At 29.6% G+C, this 12125-nt stretch overlaps 2 protein-coding genes across 7 annotated transcripts; one reads left to right on the top strand and one right to left on the bottom strand.

The window, feature by feature from the left end:
* The first annotated feature begins 239 nt into the window (after positions 1-239).
* On the top strand, positions 240-8037 carry LOC108746182 (short-chain dehydrogenase/reductase family 16C member 6-like). 5 transcript variants are annotated; one of them, XM_018482823.1, is made up of 7 exons: positions 240-377; positions 5246-5440; positions 6121-6480; positions 6842-6956; positions 7053-7137; positions 7243-7344; positions 7749-8037. In XM_018482823.1, the coding sequence occupies exons 2-7, from the start codon at positions 5249-5251 to the stop codon at positions 7819-7821; spliced, it is 927 nt and encodes a 308-aa protein (XP_018338325.1). In that variant the 5' UTR covers positions 240-377; positions 5246-5248; the 3' UTR covers positions 7822-8037. The 5 variants fall into 5 exon arrangements, with proteins under 5 accessions (XP_018338325.1, XP_018338295.1, XP_018338304.1 ...); XM_018482793.1 differs by having other exon boundaries at positions 7231-7344; XM_018482802.1 differs by lacking the exon at positions 240-377 and adding an exon at positions 394-488 and having other exon boundaries at positions 7231-7344.
* A 391-nt stretch (positions 8038-8428) lies between these two features.
* LOC108746261 lies at positions 8429-10006 on the bottom strand. 2 transcript variants are annotated; one of them, XM_018482918.1, is made up of 4 exons: positions 9924-10006; positions 9403-9639; positions 9105-9238; positions 8429-8824 (listed from the first exon to the last, which is right to left on the bottom strand). In XM_018482918.1, the coding sequence occupies exons 3-4, from the start codon at positions 9168-9170 to the stop codon at positions 8492-8494; spliced, it is 399 nt and encodes a 132-aa protein (XP_018338420.1). In that variant the 5' UTR covers positions 9171-9238; positions 9403-9639; positions 9924-10006; the 3' UTR covers positions 8429-8491. The 2 variants fall into 2 exon arrangements, with proteins under 2 accessions (XP_018338420.1, XP_018338429.1); XM_018482927.1 differs by having other exon boundaries at positions 9403-9636.
* Positions 10007-12125: the final 2119 nt, after the last annotated feature.

Below are 12125 nucleotides of genomic sequence, written 5' to 3'. Positions count from 1 at the left end.
TTTTAATTAGGAAATCTAGATGTACATTATTAATATTGAAATCAAACAAGTTATATTACGAATTTATTATGCGATTAATGATGTGCAGCTTCCAGCACTATTTACATAAAGAGAATGATAGAAAATACTCAAGCGAAGAAGGAAAGGAACAAGTAAATGACGGCGCTGACGACGACCTTGGTTGGGTCTTATAACTTGACTATTCTCAGTGCGTTGTACCGTTCCAGTGTTCAGTCAAGTTCAAGCGATTCGAGCGGACTGACCACTGACGTCGTTACATTCACGGAATTGTTGTTCCTTTACGTTCCCCACTGTTCACAAAACTGCCGAGTGACTTGGAGATCCAACGTGATCCAGTGATCTACGCGTCCCTCGCGGTAACGTTTCTCGCTCTATTCCTTCTGTGCGACTATAAGACCGCTGCGTTGTGCTATATGCGGACTTATATAATATTATATAGTGTAAATTTGGATAATCTGTTAAAATAGGTATGCGAAGAGACAATTTGCATTCATAATAAAATTTACGGTTTAAAATTTACTCTAAAATTTGATTTATATCAAGAATAGAAACTTTAAAATTTTATCTTTTATTTTATCTACACATAGAAAAAACAATGTTTTATTAGCAATCATCAGTTAACATCAGTTAACATCAGTTTGAAAATAATCTTGTTAATTTAATAATAATATTAATGAAATAAATTATGCTCAAATTGTAATAAAATATTATTTGTTAGTATTGTTGTTGAATTAATAAGATTACTTCCACATTAGACTAATCCTGCTAATGTTATATCTTTTTTTTCATTAATTTTTTATTATTTTTGACAATACAATTTTGATAAGAAATTTAATATAATATTTAAGACTTTGAATTGTGTTTAAGTGTTTTTATAATTAATATATATTTGAATTAAAATTTTATAAAGAGAAAAAGAATATCCACTTAACTAACTTGTTGAATTTAGAGAATACAATTTGTCTAGCTCTAAAATATATGTATTTATATAATATATACAAGAGAATATATATATGTATGCATGTATATATATATATATATGTGTGTATAAAAGAGATCATTGGTCTGTTTTCTGTTCCTGCACGAGACTGCACTAGAACTCCTTTTCTCGCTTTTGACAAATATCAAACATATACTTATCTCATTTTAAGTTCCAAAAGTGTACTAGTTCATAGAAAACAGACCGCATATGTATTGTATATGTTTTATTTACAATTAATTAAAATATTCAGATATCTAGAATAACTGAAAAATTTATTGATAAAAGAATTTTACAAATAGATACATCAAGTTTATTAATCCACTCCTATTTGTCTTGACATATTACAAGATGAAACGAGTAAAAAACCATTTAAAACAAATAAAAACATGTTACGGATTATCAGTAGATTTTTTTAATTAATAGATTTGAATAGTTTTTAAATAATAAAAATATATATAAATACATATTTTTAACAAAATTAATTAATAATATCTATTTTTACATTATAAATATATATAACTGTACCAAACTTACAGAAGTGACTAATCTTGTTTTATGCTATATATCTATGTGTACTTCAAACGAATGGCAACAAAAGTTCAAGTGCCTTTTACAAATAATATGTGGTTTGTGTAACGTGTCGGGAATGTGATGACGTAAACAAACTGATCATAAAAAATATACGCTATTATTTAGAATGTTTCGGTTCCTGCACTATCATTAATCTCTACTTTACTCGATTTGAAATAGACATGGTATTCTAATTACAGAATAGCTATTCAAAATAAAAATATTATTCCTGCAAATTATAAGAGTGCGGCGAGAACGAACCTAATACGTAATGATGTAAGTTGTAATTTGTCGATCTATCACGTGAAATCGATTGATCCAATACGAAGTATTCATTAGATACCTGCATTTCTTTGTGTTAACGTGAAACGGATTAATGACTAACTGTTTTTACTGCTAGTCTTTGTTCTAGATTTCTTTTAAATATAATTTGACTTTTGATGATATTCAATTAATATTTTTTAATTTACAAAAATACAATTAAAAGAATAAATATGAAAAAGTTACACAATAGATAATCAACCTTTATCTTGAGCTATTGTTTTAAGGGTAAGAAAATTTTTAGAGAAATCACGTCTATGCCGAAATATTACGTAAGAAAATGTATAAGTTTGTTTTGGAAATTTGATTAGAAACTCGATAAAGTTTATAATTAATATTATAATATTGGAAACCACAGATAGAGTCGATTAAAGCTAAGTATATATTTTTTTCATTTTTCTATATTTTAACGTAATTTAAAATGATTAATTAAACTTGTACTTTGTATTTATATATAGAAAAACTTTGAAGATGAATGCCTTGCACAATTACTTGAGTGCATTATGAGATATGATCGCCTGTCAATCTGTACGCAGAACGTGAAAAAATTTAAATTTCCTCTGACTCAGCTTCAATCAGTAAAATGATAATATCGTAATTAGTGCCTTTAAGAACAATTAAGTCTTAACATCTCATCTATACTTTCATCTCAATTTTTTATGAGTGCTTTGCGGTGACGATTGCCGTTATTTCACATTAATAATTGTTATTTGACTCTATTATTATCGCTATTAATAGTTTTTATTACGGCGTTACTAATTGTGACAAACAAAAGGTTCATTGCATTAATATTTTATCATTTCCCATAAAATATCAATTTAGAACGAATTTCAAGCTTATATCTCGAACGGTAGCTTTTAATTTTTTTTATATATAGATTTTCTTATATATAGCTTTATATAACAGATAATAGATATCTGATTACGGCAAATGCACTGCTGGGTTTTGCTTACTCTTACTTGGTGGAAAGTGGTGCACTTAAAGAGAATACATATTTGTTACATAATAGGAAAAATAGTGTTCGCTCTATAAACACCGCATCAGATTTATAATGTTGCATTTGCAAGTTAAGATATGCAGCGCGCATTTACATACACTTTGTGTTCCGCGTGTTTCCTCATATTTTCATATTTTTCCAATAAGCTATTCGTGCTTATATATCTAAGACTGCATTTGAGAAATCCACTATATGTCTATGACAAGTGCATTGACATTTACGGGCATTAAACCTTAATCCGATTACTTTATATGTTTATTTTTTTATTATCTTATATCTTTATATTCTAATTTCCATTGTACTAATTATTTCATCAAAGTTCCTAGCGTGCTGCAAATTAGTCTCCACCTGCACAAATTTGCAGTCTTAATACTGAAGTTACATTGTATTGAATTATGTATTCTATACGAGTATACAAGTTTTCTCCGCTGTTTTAAGAAACTTTTTTTATATTATTTGTGATTTTAGGCGTGCCTAAACAAACATTTCAAAAGTGATATTGTTTGTTTTTTTGTCAAGATTATGTCGAAACGACTCAACCAAAGATTTATGTTATTCAAACAGAAAAAAAAACAAATGGTACAACTTTATGGTTTGTTAAACTTCACAGCACTTTCAATCTTCTTTTTCAATCTTCTTTTAAAAGATATATACACATTCATATGTTTCATTTATCCAGTCAGAAAGTTTTGTATACTCTATTCTTGGTGAAAACTTTTTTAGAATTCTTTACATAACTTTTGAAAATTTCTATACAAATTTAATAACTTTTCTTAAAGTTCTTCTGTCTACACTGTAATCATAGTTATAAAATCTAATAAAAGCGTATATAATTATAAAATAATTTACATAAAATAAGTTACATAAAAAGAATTACATTTTAAACTATTATTTTATTCCTTTAAGATAGAATTAATAAAGTTTTTTGAAATAAATATTTACATAATTTTGTTTTATCTATATTATAATTAAGGTTATATTATGAGATATTATACTAAAAAAGGGAATATTTTTTTCCGAAGTTAATGTTTAAACTGTAGCTAAAATATATGAAGTTTTGAGTATTTATATCAAGTCCAACATTTCTTAACGCGTTCCATTTCAGTTTGACTCACATAATTTATAACTGTTTTATTTTCTTCTTTGCATAGTAAAAACGTTAATGTTACGTTAATATTACGTTATATAATGCTATCAATCTTACATAATACTGACGAGATCTTTAGCGGTTTTATGACATTTTGCAAGTAAATTTAGTATGTTTATCTAGTAAAGCAGAAATAGAAGCAGACGCATATATTTCACAGCTTAAGTAATGCAAATTAATTTCCGGGATTATTCAGTCAACTGTATATTTTTTTTAATGAAATACAAAAATTATAAATTATATCACGAGTAATAAAAAGTGAATTATTATATAGCAAATTTTAAGTGTTAATAAAAGATACAAATTATTATTCAACATAAAAATTATGTACCGTAAAAAACGTTGCATTAATAGGAACTTTATTTAAGAATTAAACACGTGTTACTATGCTAAAACGATAATTTAAAATCTTTTAATTATGCAATATATAAAACTAGATCAAAATAATGTGACCTATTTAGGATATATTTCAACTTGTATAGAGAATCTTTGTAACAGTCTCTGGCATACATGATTCATTTCTGTAGAATTAGTTTGCTTTCACATCTCGATGCGAAGGATCATAAATCTTTTGGGGTGCTTGCTTGTCTATAAAGTGTTACATTCTTCATTATACGTCATGTGGTAGGCATACAGAACGTTGCACGTTATATAACTACTTGCTCATAATCGCGTTGATATTATACTTTCTTATATGAAAGTGCATTGGTTTCGACAGAGTGCAAGTATAATTTATCATACCTTCCAATTACAAGTAAGATAGATATTTATAAGTGCAGTAAAGAAAAAAATTAAGAAATAATTAAGTTGAATATTAAAAAAAGAAAGGATACATAGAGACTATAATTTAGCTAGATGTTTCTAGCATTTCAAAGAAAAGAAATGTGTAAGACACGAATGATGTAAGACCCAATCATGTTTATTGAAGATTAATGAATATAATTGTAACATTATATATTAACAAATTATAATTGTATTATTTCTCAAAATTAATAATAATGATTATACAATAATAATTGTATATACATTTTAAAATCTACAATAATAAATAAATTAATAATAAATAAATTAATAAATAAAAGCATAACAAATAAATCAATTAATTATTAATTAACTTACAGTTTGTAGTTATTAATACTTAAATTTTAAATAAGTTTTATCAAATTTGAATATCATAATAAAATAATTAATTTGTATTATTTTGCAGCGGATGATGCTACGAGTTAAAGACGAATCAGTGACTACAAAGGCTTCAAGGACAGGCTTTTCGATTAATGTTTTGTTTTATCTCAGTTCCGAATTTATAATTGGCGCTGTAATTTCTAGTTTCTTAGTCATCCTTAATGTCATAAAATCTCTTCTGCCAAAGCCACCAAGGGATTTGAGCGGTGATGTAGTTTTAGTATGTACATTTTTCTATTCACTAATTTGAAATTATATATTTTATTAATTTATTAATTTATATTATATACAACTATTACGTTTTTATAATTAAAATTAACAATTTAAATATTTAATTTACATAATATGTATAATTTATAAAGTGTAATAAATATTATTTGAATTAGAATTGAAAAGTTAGAAGAAATAAATTCTGCATGTGATACAATTAAATGTAATAAATACCCAGATAGCAAAATATCTGCAGTCTTCTAGCAGATTCGAATAGAAAATGATGATAGTCTGCCATCAATTGCGGCTGCATTAGATTTGTGTTCTGTTAACATCGCCTGTCGATATAATGTGAAGGTAAATTGTTGGCAGAAACTGAGCTGATCCTGCCGACATTATCTGACTCTTGCAGATTACATTTTTTTGTGTTACATTTTTTATGTTACATTTTTTTCTAGCAGTCTGTCAACAGTTTTGTTACATACATCTAATTCTTATTATTATTTTGTTGGCAGACATTTAAAAAAATCTGCTTTCTACAGACTTGGCTATCTGGGTAGTTATCTTAAGATTTTGCGTTTTTTCTGTCTCTATCGTAAATTACATATAAATATAAATTTGATTTAAAACTCAATAGTCTTGAAAATATAGAATAATTCTTTCTTAACGGACAAATGTTTTCTATAATAGATTGCCGGTGTCTCGTCGGCCCTCGGAGAGTCTCTTGCCGAGGAATTCGCGAGGGGTGGATGTTCTGTGATCTGCATGGATAACGATTTTAGATCCGCCAAGGAGATAACAACTAGGTTAAAATCACGGTGCAATAAAGTGAAGGGAATCGGACCTAACCACAGGGAAAAAGAGCAGGAGAATGTCGGACCCACAATGGCAGCATACGAATGTAATCTGCTGGATCGTAATGCCATACGTGAGATCGCCAAGAAGGTCGAGGATGAGGTCGGTGGCATCGACGTCCTAGTGACCTGTGCCGGACAGTCTTATCAAGATATTTTCGATACAGCCAATACTACTCTCATGAGTCATTATTGGGTGAGCGTCAGTTGTGTCCTTGAAGCAATTTTGTCATGTCATAAGACATTCATACATACATCTCTTGATATTCATCTTTATCGTTTATTATTGCGCTTTTTTCAACATTTAATATCTGCTTGTAAGTCTTTAAATATTCTTTTTATCTTTGAATCCGCAAATCCGTTTTATTTTTTAATCCATCTAATTAGTACTTTCAGTTTTCGATCTCATTTTGGCATATTTTGTGTTATCATTGTTTTGACTAGGTCTGCCTTTCGGCTAAGATCATTATATCATCAACTACATTCCTGCACATATCTTTGCCTTTGTTTGTTAAACTGTGATACAGTTTTTCTTCTTCTTTTTTTTCTCATTGTAGACGATGTTGGCATTTTTGCCATTTATGCTACAACGCGACAGAGCACACATTGTCGGAATTACGCCAATTACATCAACCCAGGATGTATATTTGAGCTCGAGGGCGGCGATTGCCGGTGAGTGTAGTCGATCATAAAAGCCATTCAACAAATCGCGTGCGGTAAACAATAAGTGTCATGTTGGTTAATAGCGCGTGATTTATTTACATTTAGGTCTTATGGAAAGTTTGGGTCAGGAGTTGAGCAATCATAATAGCCATCTTACCTTCCTCGCGATTTCACCTACAACAGCACGCAGGTGAGTTTTCCCAAAAAGAAGAAAAAGAGAATAAAGAAATTTTCTCATTGTTCCTCTAATAACTAATTTCAAATCACTAATATTATATTATAGTTCCTCGAGAAGACAAGAAGAACAAGCAATAGCTAAGGAGGTTGTGGAGGCAATCAGAAGAGGCCAATGCAGCATTAGCATTAATTGGTGCTCGAAAATGATGTATCAAATAAGGTAAAAAGCTTGATAATAACTAATTAAAAATTAGTCAAGATTAATTGTTAAGATCGATTTATGTTATTTTAAACATTATATAATATGAATATTTGAATATTTCGAGTTAAAATTAAATTTGAAGAAATTTGAAGAAGTAATAAATTTTTTAGCATATTGCAGCATATATGCAATAAAAAATGAAAAAATCTTTATTTTAAACACAATTATGTAAACTGTTGTAATATTCTTTCATATATTGAATTTTTTATTTTATTATTTCATGTACGTTTATTTTCACTTTGCTAACATCTCAACATTTTTGCACAATTCGCATAAATCATGCAGATTTGATTTTGTGGCAATTAAATTCTTGATACAGTATATATCATTTTTAATTGACTTTTTGCGATCTTGTATTTCAGTTGTGTGATCTATAGCGCAATAACGACGGTCTCACAATGGCTTCACACGCAGGGATGCGATTATTCCTTTTAAATCCTGTTCTTGCTCATGAAGCATGAAGCATTCCAGTCGGCCACCAACACAAGTGTGGGAATTCACATTTTCTGTTAGCGAGTTTCCTCGAGGTAGACAGTAAAAACCTTTAAAAAGCTGTTTGAAATTTGTGTAGTAAGAAGTACCTTTTCCCACGAATTATGTGAAGGGAAGAATCATTCCAAATATTCACACGGAGTCAAATTAGAATTATAAATCGTCATGTATTACAATATCTTAGTACATTATTATATTGCTATATAAAGACGATCCTCGTAGTTTTTAAGAAAATAGATTTTCTGTTAATAAAAATTCAAAAATTTGTCTTTACCTTTTTTTTTATCCTTCTCATCAAATATATAATTATCAATTAACTACCATATTTGATTAAATCTATCTCTTACAAAGATATTACTAAATTTTATGTTCGCAAATTAAAAATTACGTCTTAATAAATTTAGTATACATTTATTACATACTCCTTTGTATATTTTTTATATTTCTCATAAATTAAACAATATCTTTTACAAAACGCAAAATATGTCATAGTTGTTAAAAAAATTAGTAAAGTAAATTTTTGTATATATATTATAATTTTAATTGCTTATTTGATCTTGTCAAAAATTATTTTAACTTTTATTCATTTTTATTAATTGCCACAAAGTCTAACTTATTGGCCCATAAGAAAGCTTGACATTGAATCGGGTAACAAAACATCGTAATGACCGCTTTCAGAACATCCGGTGAATAGGAGTCTCGCGGTTTCATAGTTAATATTCACGCGGTTATGGAAGACCAACTTAAGCTCGTATCTGCCAGGAAGTTCGCGATAAATCGAAAGATTCATGCGATGAAGTTTTGTGGCTACCGTGCATTCCAGCTCGCTGGCAAATGTGCCTACTAAACTCATGTAATCGTAGTATTCTTGGCAATCCGAAATGTTCCATTCAGCTATCACGAATGGACCGTACTCGCGCCAATTGCTCTTAATATGCTGCACAACCTACCAAATGATCCATAGCTGTTATACATGTCATATATCAATTACCGCCTGTGTTACTATCAAGTTGACATCATAAAAAGTAATATTTATAGAGTAGAAATATATGGCATCTACGCGTTTTAACTAATTAACCTTTGTCTCCCATCACGATACGATTCTGTTTTTAACTTCGTTGCAATCAATCTATAATATTTGTGATATTTCACATGTAGCGAGAATTTCATATTTATCTAGTTAAAATATTTACAGTTAAATTACAACTGACTGAGGTCGAACTGACCATAGCTCGGAGCGATTGATGCTCTTCCTCGTTTCGCCACAAAATGTAGCTGATCGCTCTAAACATGCAATTCCCATCTCCATATATCTTCCGCACGCGAAACGTGCCCTCGTTACACCTTAATAGAGCCGTATCTTTGAGGAATCCAAAGCATACATATTATTGATCACAAATTTAACATTAAATACAACAATAATCAGATTTTTTTTAAATACAAATATTTTTGTAATAAAAATAAATTTCGGAATCAAGTAGCCACTTTTATTGTTAAATACGATGCTCATGGATGATAAGTTACCTTTTTTAAATGCTTGAAATCGTCTACTTTTACACTTTCTGCAAATAGACCTTGTAGTTCGCGTTGGAATTTTTGTGCTGGAGACCCAGCAGATTTGCCATGCAGAATTACGTTTGCTTGTCTGAGTTTTCGAAAATTTACCAATTTTGGAATCTCCTTGATCGAAGAAATATTTTGTTTCTTCGAGATTCTGTCCTTTTTCATTCTCGAGTAATGTACGGCGGTGATCGCAATCTTCTGAAAATTACTTTTATAATCCATTTTATAATTACTCTCTATATACAATTTATGTTTTCGGAAAAATAAGAGAGATTCATGGTGCTTTTAATTAAAATTACATAATATGTATAAAATCGAGAAACAAGTTTCTTTTCGGAAAGATAAATAAAGATTATTAGAAATGTATCTTCTATATGTAATTACAAAAATAATTACTATGTTTTTATAATAACTGTTCTATTATTTAACGTTAAGCAAATAATCTTTTTATAATCTTTTAATAATTTTAAGTATATTCCTACCGTTTTTGAAGATACGTGTACAGAAGTAAAACCACGAGAAATACGGAAGACAAAGAATTTTTAATAGTTTTGATAATCTTGACGTTAGAATGTTAGAAACTTAATTTGACTTCAAAGATAAGGCGATCTCATAAATAACAATTATTAATTATTCGCGAGTTTTGGTATTATAACAATTTCTACATTGTGTTTTATAACAAATAATAATTATGTAAATTCTTTTAAAGTAAATTATAAATTAGATACAATGTGTACACATGTTTTAGACATTCCGTAGCTTGAACGTAACAATTTATGATTATCGATTATCGAATATATCTGTTCGTTCAGTTACATTTCCTGGAACTTTCTGTACCCAAACGAATAATTTTAATCAAATTTTGGAAAGAGAAAGAATGATAAGAAATAAAATATAAAAATATATTAAAAACAAATAAATTAAAAAAATGCAACTTTTAATAAATTTTATAACTAAATATATTTAAGTTCGTTGTATGACAAAAATAACAAATAGTGTATAAAAAATTAAATTAAATTAATGATTGCCAATTAGGAAGAGCTATTTTCTGTTCTTTTTTTTTTAAATAATTTAATTATAATTAATAAATTTCTATTGAAGTATTTATGTAGAAATATGGTCTATAAAATTAATAATACTTGAATGATATTTCGAACCAATTATTACTTAATGAATACCAAATTGTACTTGAATATTTATTTTTCTGAAATAAAACAAGTATTTGAGTATTTGAATATTACTTGGTGAATGCAAGAACATTTTAGTGAATGGATGTTTAGGTATTTGGGTTAATTATATCCAATCATATCATTAGTTTTATTTTAGATACATTCCTTTCTCAATGGCGGGAAAATTCATATTTATAGTTTGGCAGACCTGCTCATAGCATTATCGCAGCAGTATCGATACATACAGCACGATTTCGACCTACACTTACAAATTTATATAACTGTTACCTTTTATTTTTTTTTTTTTTATATAAAAATTTTCGCATTACTGAATTAGAATTTTAATTTTCTGCACCCAAACCCATGTCTTTTTTTATTTTTAAGAACGTTATATATTTATATTTCTCTCTAATCGAATAGAATCGAATAGAGGTGCATAGCTCGGCCTCGACAAAGCAACACGTTATTTCGTCCAGCTGCCACGATGTTGAGGGAGGGGAGGCAAATTTCTTACACGTGCCGCGGTGGTGGCAGTCGTTCACCAACCGTGACAAAACGAGCGTGCTCCGGGCTTTGGTTGCCTGGCTACGCCTAGCTACGAGCGCACGGTGCATGCCACTTGCTGTGGATCGTAGGTTCGCACCAGTTCGCACACAGTGATACCGTCATACCGCGCGCGATAGGGAGGGTAGAACAAGTGTTTCAGTCGAGCAACAAACAGGGGAAAAGCAAAAGATGGCGATGGTGCAGCGAAACGTGCCGCAGTAGTGATGCAGTGCGAGCGAGTGCCGTCGTTATTTGCTCCGATCGTACCGCGCGAGATCGCTCGTTGAGCGGAGCGCGGCCAAATGACATGGGAATTTGCAGCAGAAGGCATTTTCTACTGACAATATGCAGCCTGCAATTAGTGAGTGCATATTAATCCGGATGTGTACGCCAACTTTTGATTCGATCGTAACGTCTGGCTATGAATTGTTCCTATATACGTATTTGTGCATGACTTTATCTGTACAGATCGAGTCACATGTCTTTTTTTTTCTTCCTCGATTGTGATACGATGTATCAGTCACGTTATTCTGTGAGCGACGCGCACTTAAACCAGCGTCCATTAGGAGAGTTGAAGAAGAGCCGTTACCACATTTTTCTTATCAATTCACGGATATTGTTTTATCGACCTGGGTCGCTCGGTTTATCTCGAGGAATTTCCTAAAAGAGATTTTTATATTGAGAGATTTCGTTATATCATTTGATAGTCGCTATCTTCGATATCTTCTATAATATTGGATCAATTGCACTTAGACGCATTTTTTAAATGTATTCTACCATGCTACGAGTGACTTGCTTTTTGTGTCAGAAGTATAAGAAAGTAATTGTAATAAAGATTAACGTTTAGATTTCTTCTTTGGAATATCAGAAGACTTTCTCTGTTGGAATGTTATAATATCAAATTTTAATATGTTTCGATTTTAAAATATAAAATTCGATATATATATAAATTGATAAATTAAAAATATG

The sequence above is a fragment of the Trachymyrmex septentrionalis genome, unplaced genomic scaffold (assembly GCF_001594115.1).
Source record: "Trachymyrmex septentrionalis isolate Tsep2-gDNA-1 unplaced genomic scaffold, Tsep1.0 scaffold107, whole genome shotgun sequence".
NCBI lineage: Eukaryota > Metazoa > Arthropoda > Insecta > Hymenoptera > Formicidae > Trachymyrmex > Trachymyrmex septentrionalis.
Note: the sequence above shows the minus strand (reverse complement) of the source record. Positions and strands in the feature narration are given on the sequence as shown.